The sequence below is a fragment of the Antechinus flavipes genome, chromosome 5, assembly GCF_016432865.1.
Source record: "Antechinus flavipes isolate AdamAnt ecotype Samford, QLD, Australia chromosome 5, AdamAnt_v2, whole genome shotgun sequence".
NCBI classification, from domain to species: Eukaryota; Metazoa; Chordata; class Mammalia; order Dasyuromorphia; family Dasyuridae; genus Antechinus; species Antechinus flavipes.
Genome location: NC_067402.1, coordinates 25,222,076 through 25,245,400, shown reverse-complemented (window position 1 = coordinate 25,245,400; position 23,325 = coordinate 25,222,076). Strand labels below are relative to the sequence as shown.

The 23,325-nt window shown below is 39.5% G+C and overlaps 1 protein-coding gene across 1 annotated transcript in view; it reads right to left on the bottom strand.

The window, feature by feature from the left end:
• The window catches only part of NEK10 (NIMA related kinase 10), a 214,046-nt gene that overhangs the window by 105,983 nt on the left and 84,738 nt on the right, over positions 1-23,325 (bottom strand). Inside the window, exon 23 of the mRNA XM_052000279.1 lies at positions 20,895-20,970. Within this exon, the coding sequence (XP_051856239.1) occupies positions 20,895-20,970 (76 nt within the window). The remainder of the gene's footprint in view (positions 1-20,894; positions 20,971-23,325) is intronic.

The following is a 23,325-nucleotide window of genomic DNA, read 5'->3' as shown; positions in this document are numbered from 1 at the left end:
CTAAGTACAAATAACATCAGGGTTATTTCCACATATTTACACAAAATGTTACTGTTATTAGTGACCCTATGAAAAACAAAGTCACTGTCACATAGGAGTTTAGACTTGTAAAAGGGTGGATCTCAAGAGTCATTGTTGGATCCAATGCCCTCATTTTATAAAGAAGGAAACCGTGATGCAGAAAAAGCCTCAAGTCTTTACGAGCATCCAGTAGGTACCAGATAACTCAGCCAGCTGTGGAAGAGGAGGAGTAAGAAAACCTGAGTTCTGTCACCAAGAAGGTGTCTTGGTCCCCCATTCAATGGTTTTTAGGTCCCTAAGACTGTTCCCAGATGTCTGAAAAATATGGACAATAAATGCTCAAGATGGAGACACAGAATGGAGTACAGGAAAGGAGGCTAAATCTGGAAGTAGAGGTTTGAACCCCAGAAAGACTACCTGGCCTTCTTTGCAACTTATCCATAGAGAGCTCAGAGACAACTGTCAGTGAGAACTCAGAACTAAACTCAGAGAACCTGGGCCTAAAGAAGTCAGGAAGCTTCAACGTTCTGAATTCAAATCCGACCTCAGACACTTACTAGCTGTGTGACCCTGGACAAGTCACTTCACTCAGTCTGCCTCAGTTTCCTCATCTGTAAAACGAGCTGGAGAAGGAAATGGCCAATCACTCCAGCATCTCAGCCAAGAAACTCCCTAATGGGGTCCCCCAATGGCACAACTGAAAAAGAATAGAAGATAAGGTGAGCAACTGGCAGCCAGAACCAGAATAAGGCCCAGTGAATCAAGATGGGATACAACAAAGGCAATGTTACTTTGCAGCTTTCTAAGCCAACAGGCGACTGCAGGGATCTGTTCTATGTGAGTTTGGCACCACTGCATACAACATAACCCACACCATCGCCAGTCTCCGCTGGCTGGCAGGCCGGGCCTGAGCCGGGCAGGCCGGGGACTTCGGCTGCACAGCGAGAAGGGACCACCTCCCAGCCAGCTTCAAAGCCCCGACTCGGTCAGAGGATACACAGCAAGAACATGGGGTCGACTCCCCGCTCCAGGCCGGCCCGGACAAGCTCCCGCCACCTTGCAGACCAGGGTCTGTACTTGGGCCTCTAGAAAGCGGGGCAAGGGCCCAAGCTCCACCCCTGGGACCGAGCCGACGTGACGGAGCCCTCACCCAGCTGCATTACCGTGTGCGACTGGCCCAGCATGTGTTGGCTCACACTGAGCAGCTCCGTTATCGTTTCTCAGTTCTGTGAGGCTGTCCGTGACCCCATTTGGGGCTTTCTTGGAAGAGACCCTGGAGGGGTTGGTCCTTCCCTTCTCCAGCTCATTTTACAGAGGGGAATCTGAAGGAACTTGCCCAGGTTCCCACAGTCAGTAAGTGTCTGAGGCCAGATTTGAACTCAGCATAATGAGTTCTGACTCTGGCCTGGCACTCTATCCACTGCCCCAACCAGGTAAAGTCCATTTAAACCTCCAAATGTTTTTTAAAACAAATTACTTTCTCACTACATCTCCCCCAATTTTTACTAAAGTTGAGTTTTAAGCCAAGTATATGGTTTTAATTTATCCATGTTAAATGTCACTTTATTAGATTCAGCTCAAAGCTAGCACCATATTTTTTGATCCTTAACTCTGCCACACAATATTTAAGCTATGTCTCCCACCCTGATATATCTTCAGTGTCACTGAGCAGGCTCCCTCTGTCTTTATTCATTGATTAAAACATTATTCATTTTATTTTTCATTTATTTATTCATAAAAATATTTTAAAAGGCCAGATCTAAGTACAGATTCCTGAATTCTTTCTGGGTTTCACCTTTAGGTCAATCCATTTCTAAATCTGTCTAATTGTACTGTCAGCTAGCCCAGATCTCTTCATTTTTTTCCTACAAAAAATATCGAGAGACTGTCAAATGCTTAGCTAAAATCTAAGTAAATTAAATCTATAGTGTTTCCCTCAACTACCAACCTACCAGTCAAAAAAGGATATTATGCCGATTTGCCCAGAAAGGAAATAAGGGCTGGTCTGACATGATCTGTTGTGCTCGCAGGTGATGGCTTGTGACTGCAGCTTCCTTTCATGGATCCTCACCAACCATCACTTTAATAATACATTCTACAACTCTGCCAGGACCTGAAGTCAAGAAAACTATTGGCCATTCTCTTTCCTTTAAAAAAAATAAGGACATCACTTACCCTTCCCTGCTCCTGAATTACCCCTTCATTCTTCAATATTTTTGAAAGATCACTAATCATTTTAAGAAAAAGTCAGTTGTTTTTGCCTTGTGCTTCAAAAATCCTTCTCTTATAATGCAGCAGTGGATAAAATAGCACCAGATTCTAAATCCCACACCCATGAAGGCACTTTTATTTTTATCATAACTCTGAGGACCAAGTTCATAAATCTGGGTCTAGTCTTGATGAATAGAACAAAAGGCAGAGTTCAAGAATCTAGTTCTTTGTTTCATTAGTATGGTATACATCTATCCATAGGACAATGAAATAAATTTCCCCAAGAATATAATCTGCATTTTTAGTAACTAAGAATAATTATTTTCTTTAAAAATTCTTGATTACATATTATGAAATTTCATGCTATTTTTTTGTCAAATACAAATACAAGTTTACTATATGTCTATTGTCAATTTGATGTCCACTCACTCTGTTCTTTTTTCATTCAACAAATCAAATGCCATGACATTTATAAAACCTCTCTTGGCATTTGATAGCCCATGGTAGGTATTTAATTAATGCTCTCTGCTGACCCATGTAGGTACTTAATAAATGCTTGTTCCTTCCACCTTCATCCTGATTTCTCTCATTGGAATAATCCCAATGTATTTAAAAGCATGTATTAAATAAAGTCCTGCTCCAGAAAAAGTGCTAGGCTGACCCTACTTTCTTTTCCATTCTTTTAAGGCAAGAGTTACCTTTTCACCAATTTTCCTTGTTTTTCAGAATATATAAATGAATATACAACATGTGATTCACTCATGATCTATACCTATCTCCTTGAGGGTATTTTTGTATATGAAGATATAGGTTTATATTTCAGAACATTGTGTGAGAGACAGATAAGAAGAGACACATAGATACCAATTTGTGATGAGGTTTGAGAAGCAACAAGCACACATCTTGGTTTTTCTGGGGACACTTCGAGCTTCAAGAAAGCAAAGCTGGAAAAGGAATTTCTGTACTCAAACCATGAAGTCTCAATTTTTAACTGAGAACACATAATCTAGGAACATTAATAGGATCGTTACACAATGGAATATGGACAGGAGCAAAATTTTAAGTAGTGGGGTATAATCATGTCTGAATGATTATCTCCTTAACATATTATTAGAAACATCAAAAATGACATTACCAAAACTTGGAAAATGGGAATATTTTTCCATCAAATCACAGAACTTCAGAGATGGCCAAAATCTCCATCCTCTGATTCATTCCCAGACACATGACCACCACTATTTTAAAGTAGTTTGTGACTCTAAGTTACAAAAAATAATTGGAACGAAAAATATGAGACCTACTTCATAAGCAATTAACTTTGCCAGAGATTGTCATTAAACTCTCACTAAGTCACTCTTCTCTGGCAAATAGGATGGGAACATTTCCAAAATTAAAGGGGCTTGTCAAAGTTGGCTGAAATCCTAAAGTGAGATGATTCTTTCTCCCTGATCCTCACTCCCCCCCACCCACACACACACACACACACACATTTCTTGACCACAGTGCAAGCCCTCTGTTCTTACTCATCTCGTATCTACATCTTTGAGGAAATACTCCCCAAGAGTCCTTCTTCTTGCTCTTCATTATTAATACCCAAGCTTCCTATCCCACCATTATCCCTCACTTGTGCCAACCTTGGCTCATGGGGCTGGTCACGGAGAGCCTTTTGTAGCACTTCTCATCACACAAGTCATCCCTTCAATATTCCCCCTTACAGGGTCACCCATGGTTTGAATTCTTCCAAGAGTCCAGAATCTCATAATCTGTAGTCATAATTCTAAGAGAAAAACAATGGTTTTAAAAAATGAGCTGTTATAGCAAAGAGAAGCTGAGGATCACTAGAAAACCTTCAAAAGTTGCCTAAAGAGTTACTCAAGTTGGGATCAAAAAAAGGGGGGAAGGTGGAAGACACAGGAAAAAAGTACATGGCTTCTGTAAGAAAATTCTGAATATTGCAGCCAAAAGCTTGTCTGCTGAAAGACTTAGTGAAGAAGTGAATGAATAAATGAACAAAACAGTGTGCTAAGCACTGGGGATATAAATGGAAAAGTAAGACATCCTTGGGTTTGAGGAGTCCACATTCTAAGGAGGAAGATAAAAAATACAGTTTCCAGCTATGTCAGACGGAAAGCCCCCAGCAGCAAAGCAGGTGGCCATACCTCTTTTTAACGTCCACATATTTCTGACGCTGAGCCGCTGGGCAGGGTCAAGGACTCGGAGGGCAAGAACTATTTTCTCCCTCTTTGGGTCTTCAGCGGCTGCGGCTGCAGCCCTAGTCGACGTAGTAGTAAAGCTTCATCTCCCCAGAGGACGATGGCTACGGGGGCTGGACTGGAAGCATGACCGATGATTTGGAGGGAGGGAGTGGGGACTGGCAATCCCATGGCTCTAAGGCTTGTCTGCCACTGGTGGTGGCTGGTCCGCAGCTAGCACTAGTGGTAGTGAAGATGGTGAGCCCCTGTAAATAATAGGGGCCAGAAGGGCTGGGCTCAGAACGACAGTTATTCCCAGAGTTCTTAGCTCCAGAATCCTGGGCTCTCTCCAGCAGTCTGAAGGGAGGTGGTGGTTGGAGTCGTAGTGGAACTTTGACCTGCCAGAGCCATGCTGCTTCCTTTTTCTCCTTCAGGGACTCTTGCTGCTTCAGCTCGGGTGGGTGGGTCTGCCTGCCTATCCTTCCCAATCAATCACTTCAGAAGCATTTAAGACTATCCTCATGTACCATGATACAGAGTCCATTATACCAAATCTCCATTCACAAGAACCTCATGAAGACAGATAGATACATGTTTATATAATTAAATATACACAAATATTGATATTATACACACATATATTTGTATATTTATATTATATGTACACACAATACATATGTATATATGTAGGTATGGATATGTACATATATAATATATAGGAATGCGTATATTTAAATGTACTTGATTTAGTAGTTTCTCTAATAAAATCTTTTTTAAAAAATATTTACTCATCTGATTTTTCTCATGCAACATGATAAATGTGGGAATACGTTTAGAAGAATTGCACGAAGGGCAACTAGATGGTACAACAGACAGAATACCAGGCCTGAAGTCAGGCCAAATAGAGTAGTCAATCAGTGGAATAGGTTAGGTTCACAAAACACAATAGCCAATGACTATAGCAATCTAGTGTTTGACAAACCCAAAGACCACAGATTTTGGGATAAGAATTCATTATTTGACAAAAACTGCTGAGAAAATTGGAAAATAGGATGGGAGAAACCACAATGGCCCACACCTATACCAAGATAAAGTTGAAATGGATTCATGATTTAGAAATAAAAGTGATACTATTAGCAAATAAGAGGAACAAAGGATAGCCTACCTCGCAGATCTGTGGAGAAGGAAGGAATTTATGGCCAAAGAAGACCTTGAGTACATTATTGAATGCACAATGAATAATTTTGATTATATTAAATTTAAAAGGTTTTGTACAAACAAACCAATGCAGACAAGATTAAAAGGGAAGCAAAAAACTAGGGAAAATCTATATCTAAGGGTTCTGATAAAGACCTCATTTCTAACATATGGATAGAATCAACTTAAACAAATACAAGCCATTCTCTGATTGATAAACAATCAAAAGATAGCAACAATTTTCAGACAAAGAAAGTAAAACCATTTCTAGTCATATGAAAAAATGCTCTAAATGACTATTTAGAGAAATCAAGAAATCAGAGAAATCAATCAGAGAAATCAGAGAAATGCAAATTATAACAACTCTGAAGTACTACTATGCACCTCTCAGATTGGCTAAGATGGCAGGAAAAGATAATGACGAAAGTTGGAGAGCATGTGAGAAAAAAGACACTAATACATTGTTGATGGAGTTGTAAATGATCAAACCATTCTGGGGAGCAATTTGGAACTCTGACCAAAGGGCTATCAAATTGTACATGACCTTTGACCCAGCAGTGTCCCTATGGGCCTGTATCCCAAAAAGATCACAAAAAATGGGAAAGGATCCACATGTGCAAAAATGTTTATGGAAGCCCTTTTTATAGTGGAAGGAACTGTAAACTGAGTTGGGGAATGGATGAACAAGTTATGGTATATGAATGTTATGGAATATTGTTTATCTATAAGAAATGATTTCAGGAAAGCCTGGAGATACTTACTTTGGAATCCTCTCTCTCCTTTAACCTCTTGAGAGAAATGATTATTTCTCTCTTGTTTAATAACCATTTAGTATTGGGGAGATCCAAGATTTTTTTTTCCTTTACTATTTCCTCATTCAGAAATCATCCCTTTGATGCTGATAATGAAATTGGACTTTCTCCTCAGTCTTGTGCTTACACCATCCTAATGAGGAAGCCCATTGTGTTCTACTTAGGCTTAGATGAGGGGCAGATCTTTTCCAAGATTCTCCCTTCCCAAGAGCTGGGTTCTGATTCTGAGACATCAATGAAGGGCCTCGGACAGGGCCCCAACAATATGACCGTCACTGGTCGCTGAGTAAAGTCCTGTTTATCAGGCACATGCTATGCTCATTCTGGGCCCCAAGCCATCAGATTTTTTTGTCTCTTCCAGGGTTAAATCCCACTTATCCTGTGGACTCAGCCCAAGTACCACCTCCTCCCCTGACGAATCTAGTTCCTCCTGAATGCTCTCTTCTTTCTAAAGAACTCTGGATTTTCTTTTGCTTTTTTAACACTAAATTCTCCCCCTCAGGGGAACACGGAGACTTCTCCCAAGTCCTATTCCAGCTGACAACGGAGCTCTGACCTCAGGCCTCTGCGTAACTGACCTAGGCCCGGACCTGACTGGCACTGGCCACCACAACTGGGAACTCCCCAAGGACCTCCCCGCCCTCCGTCTCAGCCTCCCAGGCAGCAGGAGTTACGGCCGGCTCCCACGTTCTGGCCTGTTCCGTGATCCTGACTTCTGCTGGCCTTTAACCCTATAACACCATATATGTGTGCACTGTTTGTGGTTGCCCTAGTCGTGCATTTCACAGATGAGGAAACTGAGGCAAACGGGTCTCGGTAACGGGCTGGGGGTCACACAGCTACAAAGTCTCCGAGGCTGGCCTTGAACTCACACAGGATGAAGTATCCTGACGCCTAGCCCACGGCTTGAATGCACTATGGCGCCTCCTAGCGACCCAGCCACAGAAGCACAGCTCCATGGGCCTGGCCCATCCTAACCTCATCTCTTTGCATATGAAATGGGTTCTCTTTAACCTTAGCATTTTCAGAACTCTGTTCAGTGTCACTTAGGAGATGAGTAATTAGTGAGGGGAATGGTGAATCTAGGAAATCCAGGAAAGGGCCTGAGGACACACCGTGATTGTGGGGAAAGCCAGGCCCAAGTTTTAGGGCACTGTTGATAGTAGGCCCAAAGCCTCGAGGTAAAAGGCACCCTCATTTGAATCCACTGACATCTGGTTATTTGTAGCAATGATTTTTCTTTTTTTAATTAAAGCTTTTTATTTTCAAAATATATACATGATAACATATATTAGATCGCCCGCCATCTAGAGGAGGGGGTGGGGGGAAGGACAGGAAAATTTGGAACACAAGCTTTTGCAAGGGTCAATGTTCAAAAAGTATCCTTGCGTATGTTTGGAAAATAAAAAGCTTTAATTAAAATATATATGTATACATAGATAATTTTCAACATTCACCCTTACAAAACTTGTGTATTAATTTGCTCCCTCCCTTCCCTCCCCTACTTGGCAATTAACCCAATCTATGTTAAATATGTGCAATTCTTCTATACAGCAATATTTTTTTAAAGATTAAGTAGCACATATGTTAGCATATTATTCTCAGCAGAGCGCACCGAGGCTTAAAATTCAAATACAAAGCTAAATAAAATAATTACAGCAATTTCGCAAAGATAATAACATTTCAATTATGGTATATAGAATTATATAAATACCTTTCTTAAAGTATAAAATCACGTATCAAATAACATCTGCTGTTGCTCCATAATGACATATTATTTTAAAAAATAGTCTAGCACATCAAATGAATATCTAGTACTCCTTAGACAAGGAAATCAGACTCCCCATGAATATGGGCTTCCTTCATCAAGATGTGACTAATGTCTACTCTACAAAATCACAAACTCTGGGCTGGAACAGGAGGAGTCTCTGCTAACCCCTGACAGAACAAAAATCTCGAGAGCACAGTGACAAAGAGTCACCCGGTCTCCATAGGAAGTCCACCAGTTGTTTTTCAGGGTGAGGTGATTCAGAGGAGAGAGTTCAATTGAGTTCAAATGTGGCCTCGGACACTGACTAGCTATGTGACCCTGGGCAAGTCACTTAGCCCTTCTTGCCTCAGTTTCCTCATTTGTCAAATGAACAGGAGAAGGAAATGGTAAAACCGCTCCAGGATCTTTGCCAAGAAAACTCCAAGTGGGGTCATGAAGAGTCAGATGTGACTGAAATGAATGAATACCACCACCATCTTTCCAGGTGTTTTCCTTCTTTTCTAAGCTTCTTTGATTAAATTTCTGTTTTTCTTTTTGGATTTATTGCTATTTTTCTGAAGATGTTTATATACTCAGCATTCTAGTCAATGCTTTACATTTTCTTAATGGAGATAAATGAGAGGAAATGTAAAAAGGATGTGATGTCAAACCTGTAGTTGGAGACAAGAGGAATATCCTTACATCTCACAAAGAACAAAATAATGAATAACTAAGGCTCTCAAAACAAATCACAATGGAGAGATATTCAAACATCCAAGTCTCTCTAGTTGGGGTGGATATGATGGAAGTGGTCCTTTGGAGAGATTATCCGGCATGGTGGACTAGGGAGGAAGGGGAAGTGCTCCGCGTGAGCTTGTGCCCTGGATTTCTGGAGATCAAAAACAAAAGTATTCGAGTTGTCGGCCATGAAGAGCTTCTCATCTGGCAAGGAAAAAATACTCAGCAGGTGCCCTGAGTCTAAAAGGGAAAAAATGCCCAGTTAAGTCACATCAGCCCAGGGGTAGTGGGAAAAAACTCCCAGAGTTCTTTGGCGGTCAGGGTGGAGAGGAGACAGCATCCTGGCAGAAGCGGCATGGGATTTCCTCTTGGAGTTCTCCTCTGAATGTAACATAAGGGTAGTATCTACTGCTTTTATTAATGTGGTGGTGAGACTGACAGGCTAAAGAAATCATGGGAGAGCATGAGAAGAGGGAAAACACTAAAGGATAGAAAGGAAAGAAGGGAGGAAAAGGGGGAAAAAGAGGATTTAAGCGGAAAGAAAAATCCCTGTGACATGCTGAAGGAGGAAGAATAAGTTATGGTATATGAATACTATGGAATATTATTGTTCTGTAAGAAAAGATCAGGAGGATGATTTCAGAGAAGTCTGGAGAGTTATATGAGCTGATACTAAGTGAAATGAGCAGAACTAAGAGATCATTGTACACGTAACGGCAAGACTATAGGAGGATCAATTCTGATGGACGTGGCTCTCTTCAACAATGAGATGACTCAAACCAGTTCCACTTGTGCAGTGATGAAGACCAGAGAGAGGACTATGGGAACTGAGTGTGGATCACAACACAGCATTCTCACTCTTTCTGTTGTTTGCTTGCATTGTTTTCTTACTCATTTTCTTTCCTTTTTGATCTGAATTTTCTTATGCAGCAAGATAATTGTATAAATATGTTTACATATATTGGATTTAACATATATTTTAACATGTTAAACATATATTAGATTACTTGCCATCTAGTAGAAGGATTGGGGGGGGAGGAGGGCAAAATTTGAAATGCTCTCGAGACTATGCAAGGGTCAGTGTTGAATAATTATCTGTCCAAATGTTTTGAAAATAAAAACTTTTAATTAAAAATAAAATACAAAATCAATAGGAGAGAGCAGTCCTTGCTTGTCTTAGGGTTGTGGGCAATGCAGAGCAAATAAGACAGGGGAAAATCTTGGTTGTTAATCTGAATGGAGCCTTCCAACAGCTGCTGGTCAGAACTGACCAAGAAATAGACAGTTCCAGTGGTACGATGAAGAAAGGGTGTTACGTGCGGTAAATACATACTGAACGACTGTTTGATTTTGTTCAGACTTTAACTGTGAGAGAGCGTGGACTTCACCTAGTCCACCCCCTTCACTTTATAACAGAGGTCGAGAAAAGCTAAATGCTTTGTCTGACGTCGCACGATGGCACCATAATTGTAAGAGGCAGCATTTGAACCCAGGTTCTGTGATTCCAAATCCATCCTTCCTTCTGCTATATCATGGGAACTCCCAACATTTCAGCACATACAAAATTAACACTAATAAATTTCACAAGCACATCACACTAGCACTAGTTACAGTCCGAGGTAATCTCTTTCCCTCCAGTCAAATTTAAAACTTCCCTATTTTAAATCCCCAAAGTACCTGTAAATACTAATCAAGTTCACTATTGCTTTAAAATCAAACTCGGCAGAAGGAAAATAAAACTTTTAATATCTTGAAAATAAGAGATGCAAATTACAGTACTTAGTCAAATGGGAAATTACCATTTGATTAAAAAAAAAAGCTTATTAGTATTTGAATGTGAAAGGAATGACTTCCAAAGAACATCAATCCTCAAGTCCCCAAGGAATTGGCTTTCCTGGTTGCTCAATAAGCAAAACTATGGAGATGATCATACAAAATTTCATAAATATTCTCTGATGATCTCATGGTCAACATTATGCTAGACCCTAATAGTATGAAAGAAAATCAGGAGAAAGTAAGGGTCCTGTCCTCATCAGCTTACAAGAACTGCTTCATGAGCCAGAGTGCGATGGTAGGAAACACAAGATGTGGTGCAAGAAAATCTCCTCATATATGACTGTGAATATTTAAAGTAGTTAACCTCTATCTCCATTGCCTCTGAAAAAAGCGCACCAATATTGGAACCACCGACATCTCATAGATCTGTTGTGATGTACATATGACAAGATGTCTGTGGAAGTGTTTTATAAACACAAAATAGTCAATAAAAGTAAGCCATGATGGATAAGCATCCACATACATGCTCAAAGACCTTTAAGAATGAAGTTTGAATTTAATTAATTAAGTCTGTAATTAAGAGCTAGGATCACTCATAATTGTCTCTTCTACATAGCAGCTATTTTACTGACAAACCAGTATGCACAAATCATGCAGGTAAGTTACAGTTTGTTTAAAAAAAATGACAGAGAGGAAAATCCTCAAAATTAAAGGAAGCTAGAAGGCAAATAAAAGATTGGGAAGAAATGCAAATAAATGTAAGGTGGGAGTGGCAGCATGACGCAGGTCAGAGAGCTGAGCCTAGAAGCCAGGAAGATGGAGATTCAAGCCCTCTGATACTTACGGGTAGTCTAGTCACTCAGCTCCTCCATATTCTAGATCAGGGCTTCTCTAACTTTTTCCACTCGCACCCCTTTTTGTCCAGGAAATTTGTACATGATCTGGTATACAGGTATGTAAAACAGGTACAGCTATCAAACATTTACTGATAATAAATCATAATTTAGTGAATATTCAGTTACAAGATCCCACATGGGGTTGAGGACCAGTTTAAATAACCCTAACCCTAACCCTAAATTCGTGTACACACACACACACACACACACACACACACACACACACAAACACACACAGTCCTTTTAAAATATATATATTATATTCATCAGATTGCTTGCTATCTTGGGGAAGGGGGAGGTAAAGGAAAGAGAAAAAAAATCTTACAAAAATGAATGCTAAAACCTATCTTTATAGTTAATTGGGAAAAGAAAATACTATTGAAGGAGGGAAGAAGGCAAAGTCAATCAGAAATGATGAACCCGAGTCAGCACTTACCAAGGGAAGAAACATTGAGGGAGACCGAATCAAGACCTTAAGGGATTATTCTACAAGTAATCTCAGGGAGAAGAAAACACTAAAAGTTGAGGGTAGGATTGGGGGTAACGTACAGTATTACAAACGCCCAAAAAGCAACTCAAGTGAACCTTAGTAACCAACTTTATGCCAACATTTTTGTCTTTATAAAATCTTGTGATCTAGATGTGTCATCAAAGTCTGATTAAATTGTGAGAAGGGAATAAACTTTCAGCAGACCACATACATATTCAATATTACAAGTTAAATGTTTGCTCCTTTCAGACTTATAGCAAATTGGTCCATCTAAGGAGTAAGTCATAGAGACGATGAGGTAGCAGGTTATGTCATTTGCACTTTGTAGAAAGTGCCTTCTCAGATTTTTTTTCTCAAAAGATTTCTGCTCCTAATTCCATGCCCCCTCAGGCTGCAACTGTGCCACAAAGAGCAGGAGACAAACATGTGTAAAGGAAGCAAGACATGGAATAGCATACAGAAAGGTCAGGAGGAACAATGACCACCTCAGATCGCCTCTCTCCCTTTCTTCCCAATCTCTCATTTTCAAAGATCAATAGAAGAATCTTAGAGTTTAAAAATAACTAAAGAAATCTGTCCCTCAGAACTGTTAGGTAATAGAAATTGCCTGGTTATGATCTACTTTACAGAGGTGAAGATTGGGGGAAGAAGTGGATGGTAAATTAGCTTTGGGCAAGGTTTCTTGTCAAGGGGACCCCTCTCTGAATGAGGAAGAGTAGTGGAAAGGCAAAAACTGCCTGGGAGGAGACAGGCTTCCCAGCCGAAGTCCTCCAGAGACAGAAAGAGAGGCCTTCATCAGTCTCAGGCTAAGGATCTTCTCTTTCTGAAAGCGCACAGAAGCGCCCAAGACAAGAACCGCAGCTGGGCCTAAGATGGGAGCGGGAGAGTGGACAGTCTCCTAAGGAGCAAGCCCAGGAAGATCAGTGCACGGCCCTGACACCCATGTGAGGGAAATCCCAGGTGGACAACTCCTCTATCACAGAGGCTGCATCTAAGGTGAACTCTGTGAGGACTGCAAGAAGCGAGAGGGGACGGCAAGGTCCTCCAGATCTAGACGTGTGGACTGCCTCGGTCCCGAGTCCCTCACACAGATGTCTCACTGCTTTATATGCCTGCTATTCCTAAGGACACAATGTAAATTTGTGGGAAATTTTATTTCAAGTTCATGGGAGCAAGGAAGGTTGGTTTTGTAACTACTGTTTTTATACACAAGTTGAGTAAATGATTTTGCTAAGACTACTGACGTGATAGTAGTAAGTGCACCTTGTAGGGTTCCTGAACTACAGTTTTAGAAATGCTGCCATACACCTTTCAAATTTGCTCTTCTAGAGACCCTAGCCCAATTTACTAATGCAAATTGGAGCAGTACCAGAGTCAGATCAGATGATGATCAGAATTTTCTGTTTAAATTAATAATAGAATTCTGTTTGATTTCAGAAGGTAGAATGAGGAGCAATGAGGCAAAGGGAGATACATCACAAAGAAATAAAATTTAATCTTGATGCCAGGAAAAATTCCTGACAATTAGAACTATCCCAAAGTGGATGGGAAACTTTGGACTCCATGCCTAAGTCTTTAAACAAGACATCAGGTGGTCACTTCTCAGGTGTGTCACACTGGGAATTCCCTCTTGGAATATGACAGACTAAATGTGGTCCTTTCCCAATTCCAAAATTTGTTGTTTTTGTGAAACTCTCCCAGTCTCTGGAATCTCCTTGGAAAATGCAAATTGGGGTTGGCTGTGCTAATTTCAGTTGTGATAAAGAATTCCTGACAGATTGCTAAATAATTCAGCTTCTCAATTAAGATCATTTTTTCCTAAGAAAGGATAACCAAGACATGGATTATATAATGACCATTTACATCATTGTCATTTTATGGATGAAGAGGTTCTACCCGCCTTGAATCCTGGTTTACTCACTCCATTTAATTAGTCTATAGACAACAGTTGTTTAGCAAAAGAAGAAAAGATATGGAAAAAATAATATATTTTAAATAATTGATAAAGAGAACTTTCTTCCACTACAAAGGTCCGAATGTAAAAACAAAACAAAACAAATGCAAGATTTGAAGGAATAAGCAAAATGACGATGTATGATAGATATCTCAAATGCTCCAAAAAGTCCTGGGTTTATCTAAGAAGGGTCTATGGGATGGCCAGAACTCCAGGGAAGGCATATGGAGTATCATTTAGAATTGTTTCAAAGGAAATTCAGAACAAGATTTTATATTAAGGTACAACTTGATCATTTTGTAAAATCATTAAGATTTACCTACACATTTCCCCCTCTTAGTTATTTTCAGTTGTTATTATCCTTTAGTGTACTTCAGAAATAAGGAAAAAATTTAATTTTTTTTTAAGTGACAAGTGATAGCACTCTTGTCCACAGTGTTTGCAAAGGGGATAGCAACTCGGTTAATCAACAAAATCTCTGGGGGGAAAGATAAGTTCAGTGGAATCAGAAGCATCCCCTGCAGTAGACAATGGGCAGTGAGGAGCAGCAAAAAGCAGCAGAGAGAGTTGGGGGGCAGCTGCTAACGGCTGCAGCTGTCTGCAAGGAGCACACTGGGGCCACAGAGGGAGAAGGTCCTGATGTGGATGCATTTTTTTCCATTTCTACACCAGCACAAGGAAAGATGATGAACTGTGCTTTGTCCATTCTCCGTCTCGTGCCTCTGCTGGGGCCCCGGGAACCAGAGTAGGTCAGGACAAATCGGTCTTTCCAAAACACCCTTGGCTATCTGAACTCTGTCCCATTAATAACCTTGGGCCAGTTTACGAACACTGCATAAAATGCCAACTCCCAAAAGCTAGGAGGAATCTCTCCTACTAGGCCAGAAACTGGGCCGATAGCCAGTGAGAACTATGAAGAGTAAAATCTTAAAGATGATGGAACATAAAGTAAGCTCTATCCCAACCCTCTACTCCTCCTTGGATGACAATAGCAAATATTACATAAAAACTATCAGGAAAGGGTGATTCATTCATTCAACTAATTTTTAGGAAGCCTTTACTATTTCCAAAAAAAATCACTAAATTCAACAGATAAATGTAGGGTACAATTGGGATACAGCCCTTCCAGTTTACCTGAAACAAATAAAGGGAATTTCTAGGGACCATCTGAGGGAAATGGTGAGAGACCACAATGAAAAAGACTTTCCAAGAGGATTCTTTACTGTTCTAAAAGCAATAAGCACAATCATACCTAACATAGTATTAGCAAAGCATGGAGATTCCACAAGAGCTTGTAAAATAAAACGTCTTGCCTATGAAAAATAACAATTCAGCCTTCATCGTTCTGTTAACTTAAAATTGAATGGAAAATGCTACATTGCCTTTATTGATTAAGATGAGGAAATAGCAGTCCCATTTTTAATCACTTAAGTGACTTCCCACCCATTCCACAGCAGCTCTGTCACAGAAAGCTGATACCGCTACCACACAATAATTTTAAACTTAATTGGCAGCCCGGGAAATAAATCTGCATTATGGCAAGCTCTACTCACTGCTCCATGAATTTGTAATTCACATAATCTATTCTTTATCCTTGATTGACAATGACACCTACACAGTTGTATATATTACTTAAATTTTTCAATTTTTCCTTATTTCTGAAGCACAGTAAAGGATAACAACAGAAAATAACTAAGAAAGGGAAATGTGTAGGTAAATCTTGATGATTTTACAAAATGTCCAAGTCTACTGCTGGGAAACTTGCTCCTTTTAAGGGACATGGTCAATTTGGTCAACAATTTATCATAAATTTATCTCAAAAATGAAGGTGAATGAAAAGCAGGCTCTTGTAAAGTGTCCTGTCATGGCTGAAAGTCCACTGGCTAAGAACACTACACTTTGCACACCTCTGAGAAAGTCTCAATTCATCATTGTGTCAACAGATATCTTTAATAATTTCAGTTTGAGTCTTTGTTCTCTTACCAACAATGAGACTCCATATAGTCAGTCTGTCTCTCTCTCTCTCTCTCTCTCTCTCTCTCTCTCTCTCTCTCTCACACACACACACACACACACACACACACACACACAATATGTGCATACTCACAAGACAATCTATTTAAAGAACTCTATTTCTCTGATTAGTTTGACGATGTCAACAACCTTTCTTTCCCTTAAGTAACAGTGCCATTATCGGTGTGCGCTCAGTTGGGGCAAGCAGCAATGACTCTGCCAAGTCCCATTTAGATCCTTTCAATCATGGCATGGGGGGTGACCCTGTGTTTTCCAAAGCTGCTGGCAGCTCCTGCCAACCTAAAATGACCCCGCAGGTCCCAGCTACAACGTGGGTTTTCCTCCAACGATCACTTGAAGAGAAGTGAGGATCAGCACCAGGACAGGGATGGTCCATAGGCCATGCACTTCCTCTTTTAGCCACAGGGAAACAGAGAAAGAAAATGTCAACCAGCAGCCATCCTTCCCTGTGCCTTCAGCAGCGATGGCACAGAACGTCAGAGAAACGATCTAGGATCTTGATTGGAAGTCAGGGGTTCTTCACGTCTGATCTCTAGCCAACAGCCCTGATGTCATGGAGAGTTGAGCCAAAGCTAACTGAGAGGAGGGCCCCCAGGTTCTCCCCAGAGAGAAGGCAAAGGCATGAGCCCACGCCATGAGGCATTGCACAGTGAAGATGAACAAAATGACTCCCACAAAGCTCGCACACAGGCAGCTGGCATAAAGAATGGCACACCGTGAGATACGGGCTTCCAATAAAAGTAGCATCAAAAGTATGATTTATAGGCACTGAGATTAGGCAACAAGGTGGCTCACTGCCTAGAGTGCTGGGCCTGAGGTCAGGAGGCTCTGAGTTCCAATCAGCCTCAGACACTTAGTAGCCGTGGGACACTGGGCAAGTCCCCTCAGCCTGTTTTCCTCAGTTTCTTCAGCCATAAAATGGGGGTAATTAGTTGTTGTGAGGACAAATGAGATAATAATTCCAAAGCACTTACCACAACTTAGGCCTGGCACGTAGTAAGTGCTATCTACAAGTTAATAACATTTTTGTTGTCATTATCATTGTGGTAATTATTATCATTAATATTACCTCCAACAATTAGTAGCTGCAACACTGAGCAAGCCACTTAAGCTCTGTCTGCTCAATTTCCTTGTCTGTAAAATGGCGATGAGAGCACCTATCTCCTGGGACTATTGCAAGGATCAAATGATCCAACACTCGTTAAGTGCTAGGTCAATGTTAACTATTACTCCTTTACTTCCTTTACAGGAGACTGCTTTGAATAGTATGTATTAGATAAAACCAAACCACATCAAACTAAGTTCATTTGTTAATGGGATTACTAGAGCAGTAAATTGGGGAACACCCAGGAAAAAATAAATCTGGATTTCACTAATTATGGTAACTTAGGATACGCTGTTGACTAAGACGGCAACGGGATTGTCAGGTGGGTTCAGAGATGGTGGACTTCAGAGTTTAGCAGTTCTTGGCACCTGAGGGGGAAAAGGTCTAGAATTTTCAGATGCTGGGAATAGGACCCAAACTGATCAATCACAGGTCCTTCAAAGCTCCAGATATCGATCAGCAGGAGCGAGCTCTCTGGCGGGATGCTACAGACCCTGTCATTGGCACCAATGACTTGGATAAAGACATGGGTAATACTTGTCACTTTGCAGGGAAGGTAGGGAGTGCCCCCACCTAAGTGTACCTCATCCAGGGGGCGCCAAAAGCTGCCTCATTATGGCTGTGCCATTTCATTTTTTAAGCTGCAGAAATATAGCAAAGTTAAGACGTGGCTAGAAAACAGTTTATTATGCAAACACTATTACTACTTGTTAAACAACCGACTCCATCGGTCAGTGTGGGATATCACAGCCCACAAGGAGGCAGCCCATCAGTTCTCTGCCTTGATCCAATCTCCTATGGCTCACTTTCCCCTTTACCATAGTTGGAAGCCTAGGAGCTGCTGAACTCAACTACCTTCAAGAAACTAAAGAATATCACATGGAAAAACATCAGATTGTTTTGTTACCTGGGAGAAGGAATGGCACCCATGAGTGGCTGGATTTGGCTTAATATAAGGGAAAACCCTCATCATTAAAGCTTCTAAATGTAATTGGCTGCTTTCTGGAAGAACAACAACACTAGTAACAACTCTTATTTCCAGAGAGCTTTAAGATGAACACAGCTAAGAGGTGATCTCCTCAATAGGTTTAAGAGGCAGCTAAGTGACTACTTGAGAGGATTTTGTAGACGAGATTTGTCTTGTGTGAGACTTAGAATTGATGCCCTTTGAGATCATGTCCAGCTCTGAAATTCTATGATACTATGCTGATTGAGAAGTCAATAAATTCTATGAAGACCCTGAGAAGATCCTCCAAATTAAGTCTACATATACTTAGACACTGGATTATTTCAATGTGAAGGTGCACATGAAGGAGAAAGTACAATACAGGATCAAGGAATGAGCATGGTCCAAAGGCCCATTTATTACTCAAAAGACTATTTATGAATATTTATTTCCAAGAAGACTCGGAAGCCATTGTGAGCACTGAAGCTAATCAAACAAAACAGAAATATGTCTAGAAAAAATAGTAGGTTGCCACCAAATGACTGAACAAAGTTTAAAATTATTACCAAATTTAAAGGAAGCATACAGACATTCTTTATGATTATACTCTGGCCTATTATAGAAGCTACTGGTTTTGAAAAATGGGAAATAGAGAAAATAAAAAACAATGAATTTGAATACTAAGCTTTATAGAAGAATAATAGAACACCATGAGAAGGGCAAAAGAAAGCAGAAACCAATTAAGTCATAAAATACTCAATTATCTTGGCAAGAAGCTGACAACAGCTGAGTAACATTTTATTGAATAAACTTATTTGCAAAAGATGAGAAAGATAGATTACTTTCAGCATTGTTTCACAAAGTGGTAAAATAATAATAATAATAACTGAGACTTTGGCATGAAATCCAACTAAATTAGCCCCCCCCCAAAAAAAAAAACAGTCATAGATGAAACTTAAATAATATCAAATAGACCTAAAATGAAAAAGATTGCCAACATTTCTGCAACTTTTTCTCGTAAGTGCTAAGAATAAAACAACAATATTCTATTCTCCTGGGCAATGTGCTTTGTGAAAGGGTGACAGCAACAATTAAGAAGTACTATTTGGAAAGGTAGCTAGACTTGACAATAAATAAAATATTGAATAAATTCAGAAGAAAGGTGACACAATTTTGAAAGGAACAATCCAAAAGAATGGAAATGATCTTGAACAGTTTTTTAAAGCAGCAACTAAAAAGTTAACAGTAAGTACCAATCCATATGCCTATTTTCCCATCTCTATAAAAAATGTATGGAAATGGTCTATACAGGTACTGAGGAAATATTAGATGAAAGTCTGAGCATGGCAGAGGTGAGTTTTTTTAAGTTATTTTCTAAGGCTGACTACATCTTCAAACTCATACAACTGATTGAAATTGTCATGTCTGGTGTTTACTTAGTTCACAAAAAAAATATTTGTTTCAGTAGATTCAAATATTGTCTTAAAAGCTGTGCTCAAGCAAGTAATCAGCCAGATTTATTTTACAACATACAAAATTCTGTAACAAATGTGATCACTGAGACAATATCATTTAATAATCTTGAGTAAAATATTAAATGAAATATAAGAGAGAGAAACCAAAAGCTATGCAAGATGCCTAGTGGAGATCCCCAACATGAGTATTCCTTATTGATGATAAAGTTTTCTACATGTATCTTTTCACAGGACACATTCCATTCATTGTACTAAATCCTGAAATGTTAAAGCCTCCTCAATGTGATCCACAATCTGGCCTAAGCAACCACACTGAAAAAATAAATACTGTCCAGATTATGACATGTAGCTAGGTGGGCAGTCCAGTTGAATTAATCATTATCTCTATCTCTGATTGTATGTCTGTCTCTGTATGTCTCTGTCTTTTTCCCCTATGCTGAAGGACAATGGGTAAGACCCAAGTGGAAAACTACATATCCTTGTCAATAATTATAATCTGTTCTCTGTTTACAAATATGTGGGTTTGGTGCCCTAAGAAGGTCCCAAATCAAAGGTCTCACTTTACAGGGGAAGGAACGATTACTTCTGGCTGGGGAAAAAACAAGAAGACTTCATGGAAGAAAGAGTAGTTGGTCTGATTCTTGAAGAAATGACTAATAAATAGGGAAAAAAGAATTCTATACGGAATTATCAGACTGAAAAAAAAATTAAATAGTGAGAAAACCTAGAGAAATCAAGGTATCCAGACTTTTATTTTGTGGACTAGGAGACTCACACCAAAAGACGGGATTTTAAATGACTCAATCGGTCTGTTTAGTTTGTATAAAAGACAAAATTTGTTCTCCTTTTCCCAAAGGCCATTCATCTAAGTCTTGAAGTCTAAAGTTGGTGGCACCTTTCAAATAAAGAACCGGGTTTAAAAAATAAGTCTTTGCCAAAGGGGTGCTACATTTGGACAAAGCTGTCTGCACCTCTATTTGAATTATCTGAATCAATGTAATTATCATCCCACTGTGTATCTCTCAGCACTGAGGAACACACCTGCTGTGGTAACAATGCCCTACATTTGATCACGTATGAATGGTACACTGCTCTCCCTCCAGCCCCAACCAAAACAAAAAGAAAAAGAAAAAAATCTGCAAGGAGCAATTTTTTAAAACGTGAAGGAAATTTTTCCAGTTGCTTCCTGAAGGAACAATTGATATAACAAGGAATATCTTCTATTTTAAATTAAGAAAATATAATTCGAACCAACAAACATAGAATTCAAGAATTGTACGTTTTTCATCTTTCTTACCAGGAGTAGAGAATCGTTCCAACAACCGATGTGAGTTTGCTGTTTTCTTGCTTTTGTTTTGCCAGGCCAAAGTCAGCTACAATTCATTTAAAAACAAAAACAAAAAAGATTCCATTAATTTTTTCATGAGGATCACACTGTTCCTTAACTCTTATCATTCGAGCCACTAATGAGTGTATTCACAACAGAAAACAGGTTGTTGATTTTTTTTCTTCACTTCTTCAAAATGTGCCATCTGCTTATCTTCCACACCTACCTCAGCCCTAATTAATGAGATACATATTAATCAGGTTGATTCCATACAAAAAAGAGAAAAAGAAAACAAAGTTTCTTGCGACAAAAATTTCCACTAATTTTTAAATTTTCATATCACCTGTAATTGTTTGCTCATAAATACAAGAAATCAAAAAAAAAAAAAAAAGGTAATCATTCACATCATATGATAAAAGGAATTAAGTCAAGCTGTGTAACATGAAAGTAACAGGAAGTACTAAACCAAGGAAAGTAACCAGAATATAGCTCAGGAATAAGGGCTCTAGAATTGTCCCAAACCTTCACTAACAAAAAAGTGATATGAAGTATATGTGTGTGCATGATTTTTAACATTGAATTAAAATGATTTTCATTTTATTAGAGAAGAGTGATATTTAATATTATTATTAATAAAAATAAATCATATTTGATCATTTTAACACATAATTTTATGTATATTAACTATGTCATTATTATACTTGTTTTACAGATGTAGAAACTGAGGCTGAAAAAGACTCAATGGTTCACTCCAGATTCCACACATCATATCTGGGACCCAGACCTAGGATTGCTGGTTAATGTTCTTTCCACAATGTTATATGGTAAAATAGGCCCAAAACTGATGAAATGCCCCTAAATAAACCCCAATAGAAGGCAATTTGATTTTTTTAATAAAATGGAATATCACTATAGTCAAAAACAGAACAATATAATGTGAAATATTTGAACTTTAGTTTTTGCATTTGGGGTATACCTTCAGGTATCATTTACTAGCCCTCAGGCTGGAAGAAAGGGCTTCAGAAATCATCCTGTCAAACCTGAGGGTGCCCAAGGTCACATATAATGGAAGCAGCAGAAATGGGATCCCCACATTGGTTCTCGTGATATATCCAGTGCCCTTTGTACTTTCTAGACTCTATGAACATGCAATAAATAAGCCATTTAGTACTGTATTTTACACCTGGTAACAAAGCCGAAATCTCCTCCCATTACAAAATGGAGGATGAATTGTCCGAAAACTCTCCAATTTGGGTTTCTCTACAAGGGAACTCCCAAAGCTGTGGCTCCTCAAGGAATGTCCCAGGCATTCTCAGTGGTCTCTCTTCTCTCTGGGAGATGGGGGTCATGGATATTCTCTATGATCACACAGATCAGGCTTCGCCACCTGCTTCTGCCACAGCCCTGCTCTTAAAGGAAGAGTTCCTATGGGCACAGGTCTATCCACTCCCCTCTGCCTGCTCCTCAATACAAAGGCCTTGCTCCTCTCTGGTTTGCTTTTCCAACTCCAAGAGTAAAAGAGAGAGTGCAAGTTGATCCATTCACTCTGAAGACTCCCCAACCCAGAGAAGAGTAGTTCCTTGAACAAAAATCAATTCTTCCTGAGCCTCAGTCAGTTAACCTCTTGGAGCAGCCCAGGTTCTAAAATCCAGTCCAGAAGATGCCAACATAAGCGCCCCCGCCTCCATGGCAAGATGAACCTTAAGTTGTCCCTAAAAACATCCAGGCCATATAACATCATCAGGTGGGTTAAGGGACTCGTCAAACTGATTGGGGACTGCCCCAGTCAGAGAGATGCTACAACATGGAAAGAGGAACAGAGGAAAGAGGAGGAGATTTTAAATTAGAAGACTATCAGTCAGTCAACAAGCTGACTCACACTCCAGTTCTGTCACTCATTATCTGGGGGACTTGAGGCATATTATTTCATCTTTGTGGGCTTCAAAGATCCTCTCAGTGCTTAACTTAGGAAGATCTGAAACTCCGTTCCCCATCCATTCAGCCTCCAAAAAACTGATAATGGCAAAGCCACAGCTATAATTGCAACCATGAAATAGTATTAAGATTGTGTTGATTATATATACGTTTTATATATACATATATGTGTATATATGCATATATGTATATATATAATGAGTTATAAAAAGGGGGAGATGTATACAAATGATGTTATGACTTAAAGTTATATTAATTCACTCATTTAATAAACTAGGAATTAACATTTATATGATGCTTTTTGATGTCTAAGCAATTTCCTCATCATAATCCTGTGAGGTATGGACAGTAGTATCCTTATTTTCCAGATAAGGAAATTGAAGTCCACACCTCCAGGGACATCCCAGAAAATTCCGAAGACTCAAATCTATGTCTTTTTCTCATGCAAAAGATATTCCACCTATAG